Source organism: Heptranchias perlo, chromosome 2 (assembly GCF_035084215.1).
Source record: "Heptranchias perlo isolate sHepPer1 chromosome 2, sHepPer1.hap1, whole genome shotgun sequence".
Lineage (NCBI taxonomy): Eukaryota > Metazoa > Chordata > Chondrichthyes > Hexanchiformes > Hexanchidae > Heptranchias > Heptranchias perlo.
Genome location: NC_090326.1, coordinates 40,925,211 through 40,949,033, shown reverse-complemented (window position 1 = coordinate 40,949,033; position 23,823 = coordinate 40,925,211). Strand labels below are relative to the sequence as shown.

Below are 23,823 nucleotides of genomic sequence, written 5' to 3'. Positions count from 1 at the left end.
ATAAGAAATATTACATTGAGGGCACAGATTTAAGGTGATCGGCAAAAGAGCTAGAGGCGAAATGAGGAAACATTTTTTTACGCAGCGAGTTGTAATGATCTAGGATTCAATGCCGAAACAAATTCCTAGTAAATTCAAAGCCTAATAATTATACTGAAAAATAGCTTTAGATAGTCCTTTGCAACATCTTGTTTTCGGCGTCAGAAACAAGGATCTCAACCCTCCAGGATCTCATCCCACCATCTGTTCTGCAGGTGTGATCCTTGACAGTAAACATCACCGGGATGTGTGACCTCAGCACCCATTACAACTGAGCCAAATCCTGTCCTCAGCCAATGTCCATACATATGCCTTTCTAGTGGGATGCGGATCTGGGCTGGAAACCCTAGCTCATCGAACCCAAGGCTGAGATCTGGGGGGTCATATTAGCCCCCAAGAATGGGTAGGTTGGGGGCGGGTGGGAGGTTAAAGTAGCAGCTTTTTGGTTTAACCCAGGCGCGTTTGAATGCGCGCGCATTCAACAGAAACCCGGAAGTCCCGTCCCCACTTAAAGCCAGCGGGCCGATATTTAAAGGGCCAATTCAGGTAGCTGAAACACTTTATTTACTTAACTTTTTGTGGATTCTGCAACTGAAATGGATTTAACTACTCCTGAACGTTTCTGCTGTGGCTGAAGCATGCCATTGAAATGGAGGAGAGTTGCAGCCGAAGCTCGTTTGGCCCTTTTCAATAAAAGGTGAGGTATTGCAGCTGGGCGCTCAGTTCTCTCAGACAAACATTTGGCTGGGAGTTCTTTGTGTTTAGACTGAAATTTTTTGTGGTCAGACAAATTTACCTACATTTCGGAGCCCCTAAATCTGACATCAGGATGGGGAGGCGCAATGGATTTATTCCACAGTACTACACAAATTGGGGTTGTATTCTCTAGAGTTTAGAAGGTAAAGGGGTAATCTAATCAAAGTTTATAAGCTATAAAGGGGAACAGATAGGGTGGAACATAGGAACAGGAGTAGGCCATTCAGCCCCTCGTGCCTGCTCCGCCATTTGATAATATCTTGGCTGATCTGTGATCTAACTCCATATACCTGCCTTTGGCCCATATCCCTTAATACCTTTGGTTGCCAAAAAGCTATTCAGCTCAGATTTAAATTTAGCAATTGAGCCAGTATCAATTGCCGTTTGCGGAAGAGAGTTCCAAACTTCTACAACCCTTTGTGTGTAGAAATGTTTTCTAATCTCACTCCTGAAAGGTCTGGCTCTAATTTTTAGACTGTGCCCCCTACTCCTAGAATCCCCAACCAGTGGAAATAGTTTCTCTCTATCCACCCTATCCGTTCCCCTTAATATCTTATAAACTTCGATCAGATCACCCCTTAACCTTTGAAACTCCAGAGAATACAACCCCAATTTGTGTAATCTCTCCTCGTAACTTAATCCTTGAAGTCCGGGTATCATTCTAATAAACCTACGTTGCACTCCCTCCCAGGCCAATATGTCCTTCCGAATGTGCGGTGCCCAGAACTGCTCACAGTACTCCAGGTGCGGTCTAACCAGGGTTTTGTATAGCTGCAGCATAACTTCTGCCCCCTTGTACTCTAGTCCTCCAGATATAAAGGCCAGCATTCCATTAGCCTTCTTGATTATTTTCTGCACCTGTTCATGACACTTCAATGATCTATGTACCTGAACCTCTAAGTCCCTTTGGACATCCACTGTTTTCAACTTTTTACCATTTAGAAAGTACACTGTTCTATCCTCTTTTGATCCAAAGTGGATGACCTCACATTTGTCTACATTGAATTCCATCTGCCACAGTTTTGCCCATTCACCTAATCTATCAATATCTCTTTGTAATTTTATGTTTTCATCTAACCTGCTTGCAATGCCACCAATCTTTATGTCATCGGCAAACTTAGATATGAGACTTTCTATGCCTTCATCTAAGTCGTTAATAAATAGTGAATAATTGACAGATCCCTGCGGGACTCCACTACTCACATCCTGCCAATGTGAATACTTACCCATTATCCCTACTCTCTGTCGCCTTTCGCTAAGCCAATTTCCTAACCAAGTCCGTACTTTTCCCTCGATTCCATGGGCTTCTATCTTAGCTAACAGTCTCTTATGTGGGACCTTATCAAATGTCTTCTGGAAGTCCATATCAATAACATCGATTGACATTCCCCTGTCCACTACTTTAGTCACCTCTTCAAAAATTTCAATCAGGTTTGTCAGGCACGACCTACCTTTCACAAATCCATGCTGGCTCTCCCTGATTAACTGAAAATTCTCGAGGTGTTCAGTCACCCTATCCTTAATTATAGACTCCAGCAATTTCCCACAACAGATGTTAGGCTAACTGGTCTATAATTCCCCGGTTTCCCTCTCTCTCCTTTCTTAAAAAGCAGAGTGACATGTGCAATTTTCCAATCTAGAGGGACAGTTCCTGAATCTAGAGAACTTTGAAAGATTATAGTTAGGGCATCTGCAATCTGCTCACCTACTTCCTTTAAAACCCTGGGATGGAAACCATCTGGTCCTGGGAATTTGTCACTCTTTAGTGCTATTATTTTCTTCATTACTGTTGCTTTACTTATGTTAATTTTATCGAGTCCCTGTCCCGGTTCAATATTAGTTTTCTTGGGATTTCTGGCATGCAATCCTCTTTTTCTACTGTAAATACTGACGCAAAGTAATTATTGAACATGTCCGCCATTTCCCCATTGTCAATGACAATATCCCCACTTTCAGTTTTTAAGGGGCCAACACTGCTCCTGACCACCCTCTTTTTCCTAATATAACTATAAAAGTTATTCGTATTGGTTTTGATATCCCTTGCAAGTTTCTTTTCATACTCTCTTTTTGTAGCTCTTACTATCTGTTTTGTGACCCTTTGTTGATCTTTGTATCTTTCCCATTTGCCAGGATCTGTGCCATTTTTTGCCTTTTTGTATGCCCTTTCCTTATGTCTTATACTGTCCCTTACCTCTTTAGTTGTCCATGGCTGTTTTTTTTGGCAAGTAGAGTTTTTGCACCTCAGTGGTATAAACCAGTTCTGTATCTCGTTAAATGTTTCTTTGAACATTTCCCACTGATCATCAGTCGTTTTACCCATTAACAAATTTGCCCAGTTTACTGTGGACAGTCTCTGTCTCATCCCATTGAAGTCGGCCTTGCCCAAGTCTAGAATCTTAGCAGCTGATTCACTTTTTTCCCTTTCAAGCACTACCTCGAACTCGATCATGTTATGATCGCTATTGGATAGATGTTCACGCATAGTTAAGCTGTGGATAGAGAGAAACTATTTCCGCTAATTGGGGATTCTGAGAGTAGAGGGCAGAGTCTAAAAATTAGAGCCAGACCATTCAGGAGTGAGACTAGAAAGCATTTCTACACACAAAGGGTGGTAGAAGTTTGGAACTCTCTTCCGCAAATGGCAATTGATGCTAGCTCAATTGCTTAATTTAAATCTGAGATAGATAGCTTTTTGGCAATCAAAGGTATTAAGGGATATGGGCCAAAGGCAGGTATATGGAGTTAGATCACAGATCAGCCATGATCTTATCAAATGGCGGAGCAGGCTCGAGGGGCTGAATGGCCTACTCCTGTTCCTATATTCCTATGTCCTACTTCTCAGGAAGAGGAAAATGAAGATGGGGAACCCATCGCCAGAGCTGCCTGTGATGCCAGGGATTCCCTCATCTCTAACAGGTTCTCATAATGAGATGTGCAAATTGAAGACTTTGAAGTACTCAGGCCGCCTGGAACACCCATCATCATTAACCAACACCCCCGCACCCCCGCACCCCTCCCCCCCACGACCTTGCACAAAACAGTCCTTCAATCACGCATACGCCCATTGCATATGTGCCTGATGGGTGGCATCATGTCTTGGCATTTATGAAGAAGCTAATTCACAGAAGGGACTTAATAAAAATATATAAATTAACAACATGACTGCTGATCAAACACCCTTGTGGATAGCCTATTAGAATTACAATTGCTTAGTCTTTTTCATTCTACCACTTCTACATGGTGTATCCCCTGGGGCTTCAGCATAGGTAGTGGCAAGTTGCTCAGATCCCTGCCCTGACTCCTGAGATGCTCTCGGTCTGCAACCTCTGGGTTTTGGAGCCCATTAAGGCCCCGCCAAAGACAACTCCATCTGCACCTGTGCAGGGGCAGACTTGGCCATCAGGAGAGGAGGCAACATTATGGGTATTGGTTGAGGAGGGGGCAACGGGTGAGACGTGGGAGCGCTTTGAGTGGAGTCCCCATTTCCATATCCCCTTTCGTCATCATCCCTCTCCCGGGCCAGCACAACATCACTGCCACTACTTTGATGGACAGCAGGTTGGTGAGCCAATGTGCCGCATTGTAAGGCCACGGCTAACATATTTGTCTACCTGTTTAAGGCGGCAGACACGTTGGCATCCAGAGTCCGCACAGCCAATGTCAAGGCCTGCATGGACTCATTTGAGAGCAGTGCTCAGTGGAGGCTGCCATTCTCTCCATCGCAGACATTCTCACACTTACCTGCAACACCAATCCACTAGCAATGGATTTGGACTCCTCCATCCTCTTCACTATTGTGGAGAGTGTGCGTGGTACTTTTTCCATTACCTCACAAAGTTGCAGCTGTACCTCGATCATTCTCATTCTCAACGATGGCCCCCGAGGTTCAGCATCTGTGTGCAGCTGAGCAGAGCTTGGAGAGGAGTGTGCCCCCCAACGCAGACACTCCATAGCTGCCCCTACCACCAGTATCTGCTCGTGCTCACTTGTGATTGGTGAATCACCAGGTGACAACCGAACTAACTGTCTAACAGGGCCCAGCGCAGTACGAGTATCAGCGCTGGTGCATGGCTGTATGTCCTGTGACGGTGCACCCTCAGAAGGAATAAGCTCCTCAGAGGAATCGCTTTCTTCCATTTCTGCTGATTCCTCGTGAAGACCCTGGAAGGCAACAGAAAGTGATATTAATGATTCATCGCAAAAGTGACAATCTTTCCAATGACCACTGAGATCTGGCATAGTTACATCATTGATAAAATCAATTCATCGTGTGTGAAAGATGTCACAGTTCTGTCACCAGCCGTCTGCGGGTTCCCAGTCTCTCCATCTTAGATGGATAGGCATGTGACGATCTGACTTATTTCCATGGCCTCCTCCTCCACATCTGTCACCTCCACTATGTGGTGGGCCAGCTCCAGTTCTGCTCCTCTCCCGTGCATTTGGCGCTCTCTTCTCCCACAAGGGGAGAAAGAACAGACCTGAGAGTGACTGAAAGTGATGTATTCACCCTTTGAATGAATTGCTTTGGGTGAGGCTGACTAGGAAAGAGATGCATCAGAGGGTGACTTTCAGACAGTTTCATCACATTGCATCAGGATTGGCGTAAGTGGCAGTGGTGGGTGAATAAATGGGCAATTGAGGAAGTGCACAGAAAGTGAAAGATGGTTGCTGCTGACACTTAAGTGGGTGTGAAGAGTTATGTGATGGGGTAGGCGAGCCAACACAGAGTGACGGGGTGGGAGGGGCTGGTGTTTAATAACAAAAGGTGTGGGTGAATCCGCAACTGTACTCACTTTTCCTGACCTGGTTAGGTCATTAAAACGCTTCCTGCACTGAACCAAAGACCTGGGCACCGTGCTCCTGCTGCTCACCTCTTCTGCCACCTCCAGCCAAGCATTTTTGGTTACAGAGCCTGGTTTCTTCCTGCCATCCATTGGAAACATTACCTACCTCCTAGCTCTCACTGAAGCCAGCAGTACCATCCAGGGAGGCATCATTAAATCTAGGGGCAGCCTTTGGATTCCTGGACTTCATTTCTCCTTCAAAATCCATTCTTGGACTGGCCCTTTAAATAGTGGGCTTTAAATCACCTCATTCAGGCGCGCATTAGGCCCACTGCGCAGCTTGGAGATGCGAAACCCGGAAGAAAAGGCAGTTGCCTGCAATAGATACGATCACAGATTTAAAGGTGATTTTTAAGGTGATTGTCAAAAGAACCAAAGGCGACAAAAGTAAAAACTTTTTTACACAGCAAGTGGTTATGATCTGGAATGCACTGCCTGAAAGGATGGTGGAGGCAGATTCAATTGTAGCTTTCAAAAGGGAATTGGATAAGTACTTGAAGAGAAAAAATTTGCAGGGCTACAGGGAAAGAGCAGGGGAGTAGGACTAGCTGGCTTGCTCTTGCAGAGAGCTGGCACGGGCTTGATGAGCTGAATGACCTCCTTCTGTGCTGCAACCATTCTATGATCCTAAAAGCGCTCACCTCGCCTCCGGGTTCCCCACACGTAAATCCATCCACCCGCTGACTTCCCGCTGCCATGCTAAAATCATGGCCCTGTTGTTTCCTATTTGTTAAATTACAGGAATTAATCAATGTTCTCACCTCATGCCCACTTTGAGCTCATCTCGTGATACTGCTCTCTTGACCCCATGCCCACTAAACTGTTGACCACCCAACTACCCATCCTGGCCCCCATGCTAGCTGACATTATAAATGGCTCCCTCTGCTCAGGTACTGTCCCGTCCCTTTCAAAATCACCGTCAACACCCACCCCCTCAAAAACCCACCCTCAACCCCTTACAAACTACCACCCCATCTCCAACTTCCCTTTCCTCTCTAAAGTCCTTGAACATGTTGTTGACTCCCAAATCTGTGCCCATCTTTCCTGCACCTCCATGTTTGAATCTCTCCGATCAGGTTTCCACCCCTGCCACAGCTGTGAAGCAGCCCTAATCAAAGTCACTTCTGAATTCCAACCCCCTTGGGATAAAGACGAACTCCATTAGCCTTTTTGATTACTTTTGTACTTGTGCACTAGCTTTTCACAGTTTCTAGTCTCTCGCCATTAAGAAAATATTCTGATTTGTCTTTCTTGGATCCAAAGTGGATGATCTCACACTTTCCCACATTGAACTCCATCCGCCACAGTTTGCCCACTCACTTAATCTGTCTTATGTTCCTTTGTGACTTCCTGCTCCCATCCATATCTGTACATTAAAGGTAACTGAATTAACATGAGAAAATGTAATATTATGCTTTATTTCCTTAAATGGCAAAATAAGATAAAATATCCCTGGAACCTGCATCATCTTTGAAATATTACTGTGACATTTTTCTTCCCATACTTCTTTAGCATTAAATGCAAATTCAAGTTCTGTAGGTTAAAAATTTGAAGGAACATTTCTAGGATAATTGAGGGACATTTGAAAGTACAAGGAGAAGCTGAGAATTTGTGAAGTTCAAGCCATTTTTCTACCCTCTGTCATTTAATTTTCGCTGGTATTAATACATGCATTCAAAATGGCATCAGGTTTAAAAACTCCTTTCCTCCAATTCTTCCTCCTCTTCTGTTGGGAAGCTGAATAAATAAGTATCAACAGATTGGATGAGACTGTCGAAATCTGTTTGAACCAACTAACTTCCCAAGGAGCACTGCTGTGTGCAGAGGTTTATGGGTCTTTCGCCAGACAGGAATGGGGAGGCACACATTGACCTTTTAAATGCTTAATAACAACATTTACACACTGACTGTATAGAATTTCTGTTTATTGTTACAAGTTTAGGTTTTATTTAAAACAAAAAGCAGTTGTTTATGTAAGTGTAAACATATAAGGAGCACTGTCACCGATAAAGTTTGCATGGCATACTTTCCTTCAATATAAAAAAATACATATGACAAAGTGTGCATCACTGTGTGGATCTAAATACTTAGGAAGTTATATTTAAAAAATAAAATATAGTCATACCCTGTAAAATTTCAGATTGCAACAGGTATTTTATCTGCTGCTGGCAAAATTTGCTAATACCTAATATGACAGCTCTAAAAATTGAGGGAAGGCAAGAGATTGACAATCCCCTTTAAGCAATGTACTGAATGAGGTGCTGTTTAATTAGTCTAAGTTTACCCTGATTATACACAGCCCAAAATAATTCTCTCATTGGCTTATAAATAATATCTATATTTTAGAAGCACCATTTCATAATTTCGAAACATACAAATCGTGATCAACAAATGCAGAACTCATTTTTTCCAGTGTTACATAATTACACAAAAGTTACTGGAATTTATAACTGTTGGATATTCTATTAAATACCAAGAATTTCAGAATTTTGTGAAAATTCCTATTAAATTGTTTCTGTTTTATAAGACATCTCACAATTGTAAAATTTTAAATGATGGAAAATCTGGAAGCACAAAAGGTACATTTTATTAACAATTACAGATAATATAGTTGCAGTAACAGGGTTAAAAAGGGCCCTGAACTTCCTGGGGCTTGAGAGGGCTGAAAGCAACACTTCTGCCTAGGCTGGGAGACCAGGAATTTGGGGAGGAATCCAGTTTCAATAGGATTCCACACGCTTTAAATTCCCATGAGGGGGTCGTGGTCAGATCCTCCAACCGACTGCCCTCCCCACCCCACCACCCCCAATTCCCCATTAAGGAGGCATATCTGGGAGAGTTCCCAGGCTTCCTGGTAATTATGCCCTCAGTAAGTGGAACTCAAGCTAGCTGAGAGCTGGCGAGAATCATGTTGAGGCCTTTCGAAAGACAACAAAACACCTTTACTAGACATAAGGTAATCGATCTGAAGGAACAAAGACTTCGCTGAGAGCAAAGCCTTCATTCACTATTTTGCATTTCGGCCCAGGGGAGCATGGGGGCACCTAATTTCTGGAAGGCAGATCAGGGTGGGTGTTCCTAAAGTGCCCCTGCAGGGTCAATGTGCCTGCCCCAGTCATGCAATAACCCCGACCCCAGGATTTGTGACAGGATCTATGGCTTCAGGCTAGGGCGATCAGAGGTTCTGCTCTCCTGCATTTGCACTGGCAGGTCCCCACAAATTTCAAGGCCCAGAAGTGCAATCACATATGAAGAGTTGGGGGGTGCCTCAGAGCAATTCCAGGATTTGAAAAGGGAGTAATGGAGGCATAACCCATGCCAAAAAAAATTGGGCCAGGTTGAAACACATCCCCCTGGTGGATGTGCCTTTAGTTAAAACTAATTTGTTCCAACACAGAGAAATGATTAAATGGCAAATTGGTTGTATGTTCACTGAAGTAACTACAGGTGGTGTACACACACACACACACACACACCTATATGGATGAAATCAAGCAAGGCACCCGAGGAATTCAAATGAAGTTAAAAACAATCAATCAATTTTATAAATCATTGGCATCGCATTATGTAGATCACCCTTATATTAAAAATAATGAGCAGATTCAGAGGTGGAACTGTCATGAAATTATCAGGCCATTAGCAGATATATAGGCCTTGTTATAGACTGGAAGAAGTGTAGCTCAATTATAAATCTTCAATGCTGCATGCTGGCCATTACAGATTCAAACGTCACACATACTGTATATATAAAGCAGTGGTTGAAAAGTAACTCAGACTTACAGATTAGTCATTAAAATAAGAAACCGTCTTCCGTGTAGATGGACAGACCCTGGCCACCGACTCCAACCCTCTCCCTCGCCACTATCCGCACACAACCTTGGCATCCTATCTGACCCCGAGAAGAGATTCCGACTCTATATCTGCTCCATCACCAAGACCGCCTACCTGCACCTCCATAACATCGCCCATGTCCGCCCCTGGCTCAGGTCATCTGCTGCTGAAACCCTCATCCATGCCTTTGTTAATTCTAGACTTGACTATTCAAATGCTCTGCTGACTGGCCTCCCATATAACACCCTCCATAAACTTGAACTCATCCAAAACTCTGCTGCCAGTATTCTAACTCACACTAAGTCCCATTCACCCATCACCCCTGGCTCCAGGTCCGGCAATGCCTCAAGTTTAAAATTCTCATCCTTGTTTTCAAATCCCTCCATAGCCTTGCCCCTCCCTATCTCTGTAACCTCCTCCAGCCCTACAACCCTCCGAGATCTCTGTGCTCCTCCAATTCTGGTCTCTTGCGCATCCCCGATTTTAATCGCTCCACCATTGGCGGCTGTGCCTTCAGCTGCCTAGGCCCTAAGCTCTGGAATTCCCTCAATAATCCTCTCTGCCTCTCTAGCCTCCTTTAAGACATTCCTTAAAACCTACCTCATTGACCAAGCTTTTTGTCACCTGTCCTAATATCTCCTTATATGGCCTGGTGTCATATTTTGTTTGATAACGCTCCTTCTTCACTTGTTCCTACTTTCCTAGATTTCTCCATGTCACAGAGCATAACTCAACAAGGTCAGACAGGGCACAGAAATAAATCTGGGGCAATTCTAGAAATTTCAAGATTATACTTAGATTAATGTTTTGCAGTTTTGCTTGTTTAACAATCAGGGTTAGGAAGATGTTTTACAAGAGTTTTGTCTTCTTGGTCATTTACTTGCGGCTTCTCTCAGCAAGCTGAGTCAGTCATAATATGAGGAAAATTGTACTTGGTTTGTGGAACATCAAAGCTTGATGAGCCAGATGGTCTTTTCTCATTCCATACTTTATTTTTCCCTCCGAATTTTAGTTTTCTTTTGTGCTGAGTTAGTTGATCTCAGCCAGGGCAACATTTGAAGTGTTACAACTGGCTTCAGTGCCACTGAACTAGCGAAGAGGAAAATCAAGCAGGTTCCACCACTATGTGGTGTTGCTATCCAGTGACCTCCCCCACTCCCACAATCACCTGCAATGTGGATGTGTCAACTTCAGATGAGAACAAAATTGGGTTCAGGAGTGATGCGTTCCACAATTGAATAACATGTTTTGAATACTCGGTGTCTTGGTGTACACATGAAGAATGGCAACAGTGAAGGGCTGCTCGCATTTGTAAAACTGTACCCCAGCAAGAGTCAGTGCCTTCTGTAAAAATGGGGAAGAAAATGCAAGAGAAGTGAAAAAGTGTTCTGATATTACGTTCACTCTTGCAGTTATAAATTTCACAGTTGGGATCTCTGGGATATATCTCTGGGGATGTTCAGTTTTCGGTTCAGTGCAGCAATACTAACTACAACACATCATCTTCAACTGTGTGTTCTCGTCGGAGTTAGAAAGCCTAATTGCATTGAAAACATTACCCCAATCAATAAGTTGAAAGACTCCAGACTTAAGATCAATCCCTCTTATAATAATTTATGGTGCACAACATATGACAGTAATTTACGACTTGCGTTCGTAAGGAATACATCAAACAGCTGCCAGATAACTGGGTGGCCTCAAGGAATGGGATCAGCACAAGAATGTGATGATGATGAATTCATGACAGACTACAGAGACTCTGGTCTCAATTTATCTAAAGCAGTGAGAACAAGCTTAGGTTTACCTTGAGCGCTGTTTGAAGTACAGAGAGGAACCTGACTACCAAACTGGTATGCTGTTAAAAGAAAACGCTAGCCTGTTCAGAAAATAACTAACAGCTTGCTCATCAATACAGTTATTTGCCAAGCACTGTACTGCAGAGCTCCCTCAGTGACTCAGTTGGTTTGTGCTGAGTTAGCTGATCGCAACCAGGGTGGCAGTAGGGTTAATAAAATTGGCCTCCTGGGCTAATGAGTATTGCAAAAAAAAAAATCAGCCAGGTTCCCTGCTCCTCATCACTATCCAGTAATCCCTGTTGGAAAGTGAACATTGAGCAAGGACAGGAATGGGTTCAGGTTTGATCACAGTTAAATAGCCCATTGCCCAGACAAACACCTGAAAAATGGTAATTTATATGATTTTTCTTCCACTTTCTCCCCTCCTCGAGACAGCTGCATCTCATGATAGTGTATAGTATCATTCTTCAAGGGTGAACCTGGACAGCGAATGTTGGGAGGACATTTGGCTGTTTCACAGCTTAGCTTACAGTCCTTATCCAACATATACATAAGCATCAATGGATAGAAAACAGGAAGAGGAACCCTGGCAGACATTTCCCCTCCCTGGCCAAAGGACATAGGCTAATTGTAGAACCGATACCATCATCCCAGATGGAATTAGCTAACGCAGTACAACCCAAAAGGTCAAAACTTCGGCCTGATGGTGCAGGAGGGAGGTCTTTAAATTCCTGGGGCATTGGGACCAGTTCTGGGGAAGGTGGGACCTGTACAGACCGGACGGGTTACACCACAATGGGGCTGGGACCAGTGTCCTCGCGGGGAGGTTCGCTAGTGCTGTGGGTAGGGGGGGTTTAAACAAATTTGGCAGGGGATGGGCACCAGGATGTTGCAATGGAAAGGAGAAACAAAGGGCACAAAGGATCGGGGGAGAAAGATAGCAATACAGCAAGTAATAGTACAGTATTAGGTGGGATCAGACTAAAAGAGAGTACAAGGAAGTCTAAGACTGGTTTACAGTGTACGTGTGTAAACGAACGAAGCGTGGTATACAAGGTTGGTGAGCTGCAAGCGTAAATGGCCACATGGGAATACGATGTCATGGCGATAACGGAGACCTGGCTCAAAAAAGGGCAGGATTGGGCACTAAATATTCCTGGATACAAAGTGTTCAGGAAAGATAGGGAAGGAAAGAAAGTGGGGGGAGGGGGGGGTTGGCAGCATTGATTAAGGAGAATATTGAAGTACTGGAGAGAGAGGGGTCAAGGACAGAATCTATTTGGTTAGAGTTAAGAAATAAAAGAGGTGCCATTACACCACTGGGTGTATTCTATAGGCCACCAACTAGTGGGAAGGATATGGAGGAGCAAATTTGCAGGGAAATTACAGAGAAGTGCAAAAGCAATGGAGTAGTGATAACTGGGGACTTCAGCTATCCTAATATAGACTGGGATAACAATAAAAATAAGGGGCAAAGAGGGGGAGGAATTTTTGAAATGTGTTCTGTATAACTTTTTGAACCGGCATGTTTCTGGCCCAACGAGAAAGGAAATATTGCTGGACTAGTTCTAGGGAATGAGGCGGGTCAAGTGGAGCAAGTGTCAGTGGGGAGCATTTAGGGAGCAGCGATCATAGTGTCATAAGGTTTAGAATAGCTATGGAAAAGGACATGAACCACTCTAAAGTAAAAATACTCAATTGGAGGAGGGCCAATTTCAATGGGATGAGAACAGATCTGGCCCAGGTAATTTGGGATCAAAAATTGGCAGGCAAAACTGTAATTGTGCAGGGGGTGGCCTTTAAAGAAGAGATGGTTCAGGTATAGTCTAGGCACATTCCCACGAGGCAGAAAGGTACGGCAGAAAGGTAAAGCCAGAGCTCCCTGGAATGCAAAAGAGATAGTGAGTAAGATGAAATGGAAAAAAGGGGCGTATGATAGATGTCAGGTTGATAACACAAGTGAGAACCTGGCAGAATGTAGAAAGTTCAGAGAGGAAGTGAAAAAGGAAATAAGAGGGGCAAAGAGAGAGAATGAGAATAGACTGGCGGCCAACATAAAAGATAATCCAAAAGTCTTCTACAGGCATGTAAACAGTAAACGGGTAGTAAGAGGAGGGGTAGCGCCGATAAGGGACCATTAAAGGAGATCTACTCATGGAAGCAGAGGGGGGCCGAGGTACTAAATGAGTACCTGTCTTTATCAAGGAAGAAGATGCTGACAAAGTCTCAGTAAAGGAAGATATAGTTGAGATACTGGATGTGCTAAAAATTGATAAAGAGGTACTAGAAAGGCTAGCTGTATTTAAAGTACATAAGTCACCCGGTCCAGATGGGATGCATCCTAGGTTGCAGAGGGAAGAGTGAAAATTGCGGATGTACTGGCCATAATTTTCCAAACATCCGTAGATAAGGGGGTGGTGCCAGAGGACTGGAGAATTGCAAATGTTACACCCTTGTTCAAAAAAGGGTGTAAGGATAAACCCAGCAACTATAAGCAAGTCAGTTTAATCTCTGTGGTGGGGAAACTTTTAGAAACGATAATCCGGGACAGAATTAACATTCACTTTGACGAGTGTGGATTGATTAGGGAAAGCCAGCACGGATTTGTTAAAGGCAAATCGTGTTTAACTAACCTGATCGGGTTTTTGATGAGGTAACAGAGAGGGTCGATGAGGGTAATGCAGTTGATGTGGTGTATATGGACTTCCAAAAGGTGTTTGACAAAGTGCCTCATAGTAGGCTTATCATCAAGATTGCGGCCCATGGAATAAAGAGGGCAGTAGCAACATGGATACAGAATTGGCTAAGGGACAGGAAACAGAGAGTAGTGGTGAACGGTTGTTTTTCGGACTGGAGGGAGGTGTACATTGGTGTTCCCCAGGGGTCGGTGCTGGGACCACTGCTTTTCTTGATATACATTAATGACTTGGACTTGGGTGTACAGGGCACAATTTCAAAATTTGCAGATGACACAAAATTTGGAAGGGTAAGAACAGTGAGGTGGATAGTGATTGACTTCAAGAGGATATAGACAGGCTGGTGGCATGGGCGGACGTGTGGCAGATGAAATTCAACACAGAAAAATGTGAAGTGATACATTTCAGTATAAAGAACGAGAAGAGGCAATATAAACTAGAGGGCACAACTCTAAAAGGGGTACAGGAACAGAGAGATCTGGGGGTATATGTGCACAAATCATTGAAGGTGGCTGGGCTGGTCGAGAAAGTGGTTAAAATTGCATATGGGATCCTGGGCTTTATAAATAGAGGCATAGAGCACAATAATGAACCTTTATAAAACACTGGTTCGACCACAACTGGAGTATTGTGTCCAGTTCTGGGCACTGCACATTAGGAAAGATGTGAAAGCCTTAGAGGGGGTGCAGAAGAGATTTATTAGAATGATTCCAGGGATGAGGGACTTTAGTTATGTGATAGACTGGAGAAGCTGGGATTGTTCTCCTTGGAACAGAGACGGTTGCAAGGAGATTTGATAGAGGTATTCAAAATCATGAAGGGTCTAAGTCAGAGTAGATAGAGAGAAAATGTTCCCATTGGCAGAAGGGTCAAGAACCAGAGGACATAGATTTAAGATGATTGGCAAAAGAACCAAAAGGTGACATGAGGAAAAACTTTTTTACATAGCGAGTGGTTAGAATCTGGGATGCACTGCCCGAGGGGGTGGTGGAGGCAGATTAAATCATGGTCTTCAAAAGGGAACCGGATAAGCACTTGAAAGGAAAAAATTTGCAGGGCTACAGGGATTGGGGGGGGGAGGGGAAGAGTGGGACTAGCTGGATTGCTCTTGCATTGAGCCGGCATGGACTCGATGGGCCGAATGGCCTCCTTCCGTGCTGTAACCTATGATTCTATGATTTGTTCAGCACCACACAAGAGTTACATATTCACTGAACTATTAGGAGAGCCAACATTTAGGAACAAAGAAACTAAGAGCAATGCATGTGGCAGAGCCTGCTATAGGCAATGAAACACTAGCACAGGATGGTAAGAAGCAGGGTTACAACTATAGGTTTATCCACACTCCTTATTGCGCAGAAGTTGATGTTAAATATTGAGTCTTTCAACTTATTAACTGAGCTAATATTTCCATTGTGTGTGCGCATCTAATTTTGAACAAAAGAAAATCAATGATGTGACGTAGTTAAATTCACAAACTGAATGATTCATTTCTGCTGCAGCTGTATAAGAGGGTTTTGAGTGGAGGTGAGGCACTTAGAGAAAAGTTGTGGAGAATCAACTACTATCACAGTCACCCCCATACACTCACTGGTTCAGTGCAAAATAGGCATGGAAGTGGGCCAACCATCTGTTTAGAGGGGTGATATGAGATGGACCTGAAACAGGAGGACTAACTATATAATAATAAATAAAAATGTTAAGCATCTATGGGTAAAAATAAAGAAAACATGGTTAAAGAGACCAAACTAAATAAGGGAAAGGAAAATAAAATTTTACACAATGTCAAGTGTTTGGCAAAAACTGAGGGAAAAAAACAAAAAATTTCAGAACACACAATTTATTTTGCTCATTTATGTTTTTCTGACATTTTTGTGTGCATCAAGGTGAGAGGGGAAAGTGCTGGGAACCTTTCAGCTTTGGACAACCAATAATGGCATCAAGTTCCCCCTGACTCTCCCAAAAAACTGACATAGCCGAAGCTTTTACTCCACTTCACATCTCAGGCCAATCTTCCGAGCTCTTTGCTTAAGATTAACTGCTAATTTGTGGCAATAATATGGACAGTTTTATGCTGAGGTGCCCTCACCTGCCAAGAATTATGTTAAAACTTCCCCATACCATTTCATGTAGAACTATAGTGAGTAGGGAAAACAGACGTCTATCCCATCAGTCTGGGCTAGATTCAAATCCAGGCCCCAGAGACGAAAATATCACACCATAAGCCAAATTAGTCAATTATCTGAAAGTATATTATATGAATGCAAGGTACCTTATCCATGTTAATGTAGGTTACTCTGCAACAATAGCATTTGCATCAAGAGCTCAAGATTGGCAGAATTTTTCTTCATGTCTCTGCTCTTTTATTTTAAAATGTAAAGAATGTTCAAATGTATAATAAATGTTCAAATGTATAATAAAGCAAATATTGAATTCAATTTTTAGGATACAAACTAAATTACTGGTCTCGTTCACCCAGGGAGTTAGTCGGACATATTCCAATTTTTTGAATCCCTTACAACACCAGTTCTTTAAGTTAAATTTAAACCTGATTGTATTACCATTGACAGACTTGAGTCGATACATTTAATTTCATTTTTTTGCAATCCATGACAAAATTTGCACCATCAATTGCATATTTAAACCCTAGTGATGTTTTTAAATCATCATGAAGCAATACAAGTGATATTTCTGGCACTGCTGCATAGTACAATATGGACAAAAGGCCTATTAGCATTACTGTACTTTACTGCAGTACACCAATTGGAATTTAAGAAAATTTTGCAATTGCATGGAAAAATTAACTACATGCTTCAATTAGCAAAAGACAAAGGATAACACAATCCCATATGAAACAGAAAACATTCGAAGATGCACAGCTGCACATATATGGGTGACTTAGATCGTACCTTAGGTTTCTTTTGCTGTACATGAAATGGTAAAAGTCAATTGGCTTGGAGAAAAAAACTAAAAGGGACTGGATATAGCAGGAGATAGAACAAGTCCAGGGAACTATAGACCAGTCTAGACTAGCTTAATGTCGGTGGTAGGAAAGATAATGGAATCTTTGCTAAAAGATGTAATAGAAAAATATCTGGAGAACAAAAATATAATGAAGAGTAGTCAGCACGGATTTCAGAAGGGAAAGTCATGCTTGACCAATCTTATTGAATTATTTGAAGAAGTAACAGAAAGACTAACCAGGGGTAACACGATAGATATAATATATTTGGATTTTTAAAAGGCCTTCGATAAGGTGCCGCATTGTCGACTAATGACTAAGGTCAGAGCATGTGGAGTCAGGGGACAGGTATCAGAATGGATAGCAGGCTGGCTACAAAACAGAAAACAGAGAGTAGGGGTTAAGAGTAGTTTCTCAGACTGGCAAAAGGTGGGAAGTGGTGTTCCACAGGGATCAGTGCTGGGACCACTGTTGTTCACAATTTACATTAACGATTTGGATTCAGGAATCGGAAGTACAGTTTCAAAATTTGCAGACAATGCCAATTTGGGAAGTGTAGTTAAAAAGGAAGAATGCGTCAACATGCAAGAAGACATTAATAAACTTGCAGAATGGATGTGTAATTGGCAAATGGATTTCAATACAGGTGAGGTGGTGCATTTTGGTGGGAAGAATAAGGAGGCCACATATTGTTTGGATAATAAATGTGGTAAAGGAGCAGAGAGATACAGATACATAAACCATTAAAAGTATCTATGCAAGATAGTAAGGCCACAAAAAAGGCAAACCAAGCATTGAGGTTCAATTCTAGAGGGATAGAATTGAAAAGCAGAGAAGTTATGTAAAATTGTATAGAACCTTGGTTAGACCACACTTGAAGTACTATGCAGAGTTCTGGTCTTCATATTATAAAAAGGATATAGAGGCACTAGAGAGGGTGCAAAAAAGATTCACAAGAATGATACCAGCAGTGACAGAATATACTTATCAGGAAAGGCTGAATGGGCTGGGGTTCTTTTATTTAGAGGTCTTTAAGATAATGAAAGGGTTTGATAGGGTAGACATAGAGAAAATGTTTCCACTTGCGGGGGGGGGGGGGGGGGGGGGGGAGTCCAAAACGAGAGGTCATAGATATAAGATAATCACTAATAAATCCAATAGGGAATTCAGGAGAAGCTTCTTTACCCAAAGAGTGGTAAGAATGTGGAACATGCTGCCAAAAGGAGTAGTTGAGGCAAATAGCATAATGCATTTAAGGGGAAGCTAGATAAGTACATGAGGGAGAAAGGAATAGAAGGGTATCCTGATAGGGTTAGATGACGGAGGGAGGGAGGAGGCTCATGTGGAGCATAAACGCCGGCATAGACCAATTGGGCCGAACGGCCTGTTCCTGTGCTATAGACTCGATGTAACTCGATATAAAATGAAACTACTTGGTCAAAGAACCATATAAAATTCACAGGTCTCACTCTAGCCTCTTGTTCGGATTGCAAACCCTCCAGGATTGTCTGGGAGGTTTCTTTGTGCTTTAAAATTTCCTGCCACAGCATCGCCCCACCCCCCACTCTGTAACCGGCTGCCGCCGTCTCCAGCTTGGTGATGCTGCCCCCTCCCACCCCACCCGCCACTGAAGAGAGCCAAGACTGGTTGGCGTGCCGAGAACAGAGAGGAATCGATGGCGGTTTCAGGAGTCAGGAGCTGGTGGGAGTATCGGGAATCGGCCATGGCATATCAGGTGGAGAGAGAAAGACTAGAGAATGAGGGGGGAAGAGCAGGACAATGGCGAATGGGGGTCGGGGGGAAGGGTGGAGAGGGGGGAAGAGCAGGACAATGGCAAATGGGGGTCGGGGGGGGAAGGGTGAAGAGGGGGAGAGCTGGGGAATGGGGTTCGGGGGGGGCGGGCGCGTGAGAAGGCGGGGCCGGGACGGGCGCGCAAGAAGGCGGGGCCGGGGCGGGCGCGCGAGAAGGGGAAATGAGGATCAGGGGAAGGGTGGAGATAGGAAGACTAGGAAATAGGGGATCAGGATGGTGAGAGAAAGGGAGGCTGGGGAATGGGGTTTGGGAGAGAGGGTCAATGGGGAACGGGGTAGTCGGGAAGAGAGGGAGAATGAGAGATCGGAGAGAAGAGGGGGTGGGGAGAGAAAGACTGGTGAATGGGGTGGGTATGTGACCCAACATTTTCTGCAGAGCCGGGAGCAGCAGCAATCGTATCGTGGTAAATGGGAGCAGTACCATGAGGGGAGCTGGTAGTAAAGGGATGAGGGAAATCTGGGGACTGTGGGTAAACTGCGAAAGAACGTTTCCACTGGTGGGTGAATGGAGAAGAAGGGGACGGAGACCTAGGATTCTCATTGGCTAACAAAACATCAACATTTATTTCTTTAAAACATAGAAAATTAAGTTATGTAAACTACTGTATAAACATACACAAAATTATTGGTAAAGAGGATGATTTTAAAATAATGTATATTTAACAGTAATATGTTCACTAAACTCATTTACATAATTTTCTATTTTCAGAATTTATAACCAATCAGCCACTCTGGAACTAGATGCTAGCCCCACAAACTCTGTAGCATTTCTTTCTAAGGAATGATGGGTCTTCTGAATGACGCGATCACAAAACATGGTGAGTAGATTAACAATGCAGACAACTTGCTTCACCAATTCTACCCAGGCAAACTGCAGAATGCAATGCAATACTGTCATATCACTATCCATAGGGGTGGTACCAGTGATTTAATTGGCTAGTGCCTTATTCCATGCAAGCCTTAGGTATGTGATAGCAGTGATGAAGGCCAGGACTTATCAACCATGGTTGACTTCATCCTTCTAGACTTAATTTTAAAAGATAGGAACATAGGAACAGGAGTCGGCTGTTCAGTCCCTCTAGCCTGTTTTGCCATTCAATTAGATCATGACTGATCTGTACCTAAACTCCATTTACATCCCTTTGCTCCATATGCCTTGATACCCTTGCCTATCGAAAAATCTATCGATCTCAGTCTTGAAAATTTCAATTGGCCCAGCATCTACAGCCTTTTAGGGGAGTGAGTTCCAGATTTCCACTACCCTTTGTGTGAAAAAGTGCTTCCGGATTTCTCTCCTGGATGGCCGAGCTCCAATTTTAAGATTATGTCCTCTTGTTCGAGATTCTCCCACCAAAGGAAATATTTTCACGTGGCTACCCTATCGAATCCCTTAATCATTTTAAATACCTCAATTACGTCACCCCTCAACCTTCTAAACTCAAGGCAAGTTTATGCAACCTGCCCTCATAATTGAGCCCTTTAAGCCCTGGTACCATTCGGGAGAATTTGCGTTGTACCCCTTCCAATGCCAATATATTTCGAGCTTCGGTGTCCAAAACTCCTGATGGGATCTGAGCAAGGTTCTGTAACTGAAGCTTCACTTCCTCACTTTTGAATTCCATTAGCCTTTTTGTACTTTTCCGCTTGCTTTTAGTGATTTGTGTGCAAAGACACCTAAATCCCTTTGCTGCTCCACAGTTCCTAGTCTTTCACAATTAAGGAAATATTCCGATTTGTCTTTCTCAGATCCAAAGTGGATGACCTCACACTTCCACACATTGAACTCCATCTGCCATAGTTGTGTCCACTCACTTGGTTGTCTATGTCCCTTTGCAACTTCCTGCTCCAATCCACACAACTTACTGCGCCTTCCAACTTAGTATCATCTGGCAACTTGGATCTACAACATTATAGTCCATTGAAAAGCTAACATAGAAACATAGAACATAGAAAACAGGAGCAGGAGTAGGCCATTCGGTCCTTCGAGCCTGCTCCGCCATTCAATATGATCATGGGTGATCCTCTATCTCAATACCATATTCCAGCTCTCACCCCATACCCCTTGATGCTTTTGTGTCTAGAAATCTATCTAGCTCCTTCTTAAATATATTCAGTGACCTGGCCTCCACAGCCTTCTGTGGTAGAGAATTCCACAGGTTCACCACCCTCAGTGAAGAAATTTCTCCTCATCTCAGTCCTAAATGTCCTACCACATATCCTGAGACGGTGACCCCTCGTTCTGGACCACCCCCCAGCCAGGGGAAACATCCTCCCTGCATCCAGTCTGTCTAGCCCTGTCAGAATTTTATATATTTCAATGAGATCCCCTCTCATTCTTCTAAACTCGAGTGAATACAGGCCAAGTCGACCCAATCTCTCCTCATACAACAGTCCTGCCATCCCAGGAATCAGTCCGGTGAACCTTCGCTGCACTCCCTCTATGGCAAGTATATCCTTCCTTAGGTAAGGATACCAAAACTGCACAGAATACTCCAGATGTGGTCTCACTAAGGCCCAGTATAACTGCAGTAAGACATCATTGCAAGAGGATTTGAATACAGGAGCAAGGAAAGCCAACATACCATTTGCCTTCCTAACTGCTTGCTGCACCTGCATGTTTGCCTTCAGTGACTGGTGTACGAGGACATCCAGGTCCCTTTGTACATCAACATTCCCCAAGCTATCACCATTTAAATAATACTCTGCCTTTCTGTTTTTCCTTCCAAAGTGGATTACTTCACATTTATCGACATTATAATGGGAACAGAGAAATGGCAGAGCAACTAAACAAATATTTTGGTTCTGTCTTCACAATCTGGTTATCCTTACCCCAGTCACTTTCCTGCACTGCTTCCTTGTCTTTTCTCTTTAGCGTTCCAGATTTCTCTCCAACGGGACCCTCCCCCATCTTATTTAGTTAAAGCCCTATCTACCTCCGTAGTTATTCGATTCACTAAGGCCCCAGTACAGATCCCTGGAGAACACCACTTGTCACATCCTGCCAATCAGAGAGCAAATCCTTTATCCCAACTTTCTGTCTCCTACAGTCCAACGAATTACTGACCCATGTCACAAGGTTACCTCCAATTCCGTGCGCTCTTATTTTTGCTATTATTCTTTTGTGCAGAACCTTATCAAATGCCTTCTGGAAGTCCATTCAGACAACCTCCACCATGTTAGACACATCCTCAAAAAAAAATGAACGAGTCAGACATGATCTACCCTTCACAAATCCATGCTGACTCTCTTTGATTTTCTTTTTTATTCGTTCATGGGATGTGGGCATCGTTGGCGAGGCCAGCATTTATTGCCCATTCCTAATTGCCCTCGAGAAGGTGGTGGTGAGCCGCCTTCTTGAACCGCTGCAGTCCGTATGGTGAAGGTTCTCCCACAGTGCTGTTAGGAAGGGAGTTCCAGGATTTTGACCCAGCGACGATGAAGGAACGGTGATATATTTCCAAGTCGGGATGGTGTGTGACATGGAGTGGAACGTGCAGGTGGTGTTGTTCCCATGTGCCTGCTGCTCTTGTCCTTCTAGGTGGTGGAGGTCGCGGGTTTGGGAGGTGGTGTCGAAGAAGCATTGGCGAGTTACTGCAGTGCATCCTGTGGATGGTACACACTGCAGCCACTGTGCGCCGGTGGTGAAGGGAGTGAATGTTTAGGGTGGTGGATGGGGTGCCAATCAAGCGGGCTGCTTTGTTCTGGATGGTGTCAAGCTTCTTGAGTGTTGTTGGAGCTGCACTCATCCAGGCAAATGGAGAGTATTCCATCATACTCCTGACTTGTGCCTTGTAGATGGTGGAAAGGCTTTGGTGAGTCAGGAGGTGAGCCACTCGCCGCAGAATACCCAGCCTCTGACCTGCTCTTGTAGCCACAGTATTTATATGGCTGGTCCAGTTAAGTTTCTGGTCAACAGTGACCCCCAGGATGTTGATGATGGGGGATTCGGCGATGGTAATGCCGTTGAATGTCAAGGGGAGGTGGTTAGACTCTCTCTTGTTGGAGATGGTCATTGCCTGGCACTTATCTGGCGCGAATGTTACTTGCCACTTATGAGCCCAAGCCTGGATGTTGTCCAGGTCTTGCTGCATGTGGGCACGGACTGCTTCATTGTCTGAGGGGTTGCGAATGGAACTGAACACTGTGCAATCATCAGCGAACATCCCCATTTCTGACCTTATGATGGAGGGAAGGTCATTGATGAAGCAGCTGAAGATGGTTGGGCCTAGGACACTGCCCTGAGGAACTCCTGCAGCAATGTCCTGGGGCTGAGATGATTGGCCTCCAACAACCACTACCATCTTCCTTTGTGTTAGGTATGACTTCAGCCACTGGAGAGTTTTCCCCGATTCCCATTGACTTCAATTTTACGAGGGCTCCTTGGTGCCACACTCGGTCAAATGCTGCCTTGATGTCGAGGGCAGTCACTCTCACCTCACCTCTGGAATTCAGCTCTTTTCTCCATGTTTGGACCAAGGCTGTAATGAAGTCTGGAGCCGAGTGGTCCTGGCGGAACCCAAACTGAGCACTGGTGAGCAGGTTATTGGTGAGTAAGTGCCGCTTGATAGCACTGTCGATGACATCTCCCATCACTTTACTGATGATTGAGAGTAGACTGAGGGGGCAGTAATTGGCCGGATTGGATTTGTCCTGCTTTTTGTGGACAGGACATACCTGGGCAATTTTCCACATTGTTGGGTACTTGCCAGTGTTGTAGCTGTACTGAAACAGTTTGGCTAGAGGCGCGGTTAGTTCTGGAGCAAAAATCTTCAGCACTACAGCCAGGATGTTGTCGGGGCCCATAGCCTTTGTTGTATCCAGTGCACTCAGCCATTTCTTGATATCACGTGGAGTGAATCGAATTGGCTGAAGACTGGCTTCTGTGATGGTGGGGATATTGGGAGGAAGCCGAGGATCATCTACTTGGCACTTCTGGCTGAAGATGGTTGCAAACGCTTCAGCCTTGTCTTTTGCACTCACATGCTGGACTCTGCCATCATTGAGGATGGGGATGTTTACAGAGCCTCCTCCTCCCGTTAGTTGTTTAATTGTCCACCACCATTCACAACTGGATGTGGCAGGATTGCA

At 44.0% G+C, this 23,823-nt stretch overlaps 1 protein-coding gene across 6 annotated transcripts in view; it reads right to left on the bottom strand.

Annotated features, from left to right (window-relative positions):
- The window catches only part of fars2 (phenylalanyl-tRNA synthetase 2, mitochondrial), a 475,406-nt gene that overhangs the window by 366,582 nt on the left and 85,001 nt on the right, over nucleotides 1–23,823 (bottom strand). The window contains exons 2-3 of one of the 6 annotated variants that reach the window (XM_068001781.1): nucleotides 5,746–5,954; nucleotides 4,537–4,956 (exon numbers count right to left, since the gene is read on the bottom strand). The exons of 2 other annotated variants lie outside the window; for them this stretch is intronic. In XM_068001781.1, the coding sequence (XP_067857882.1) occupies nucleotides 4,537–4,932 (396 nt within the window). In that variant the 5' untranslated portion in view covers nucleotides 4,933–4,956; nucleotides 5,746–5,954. 3 more of the 6 variants (XM_068001780.1, XM_068001785.1, XM_068001782.1) reach the window with 3 other exon arrangements.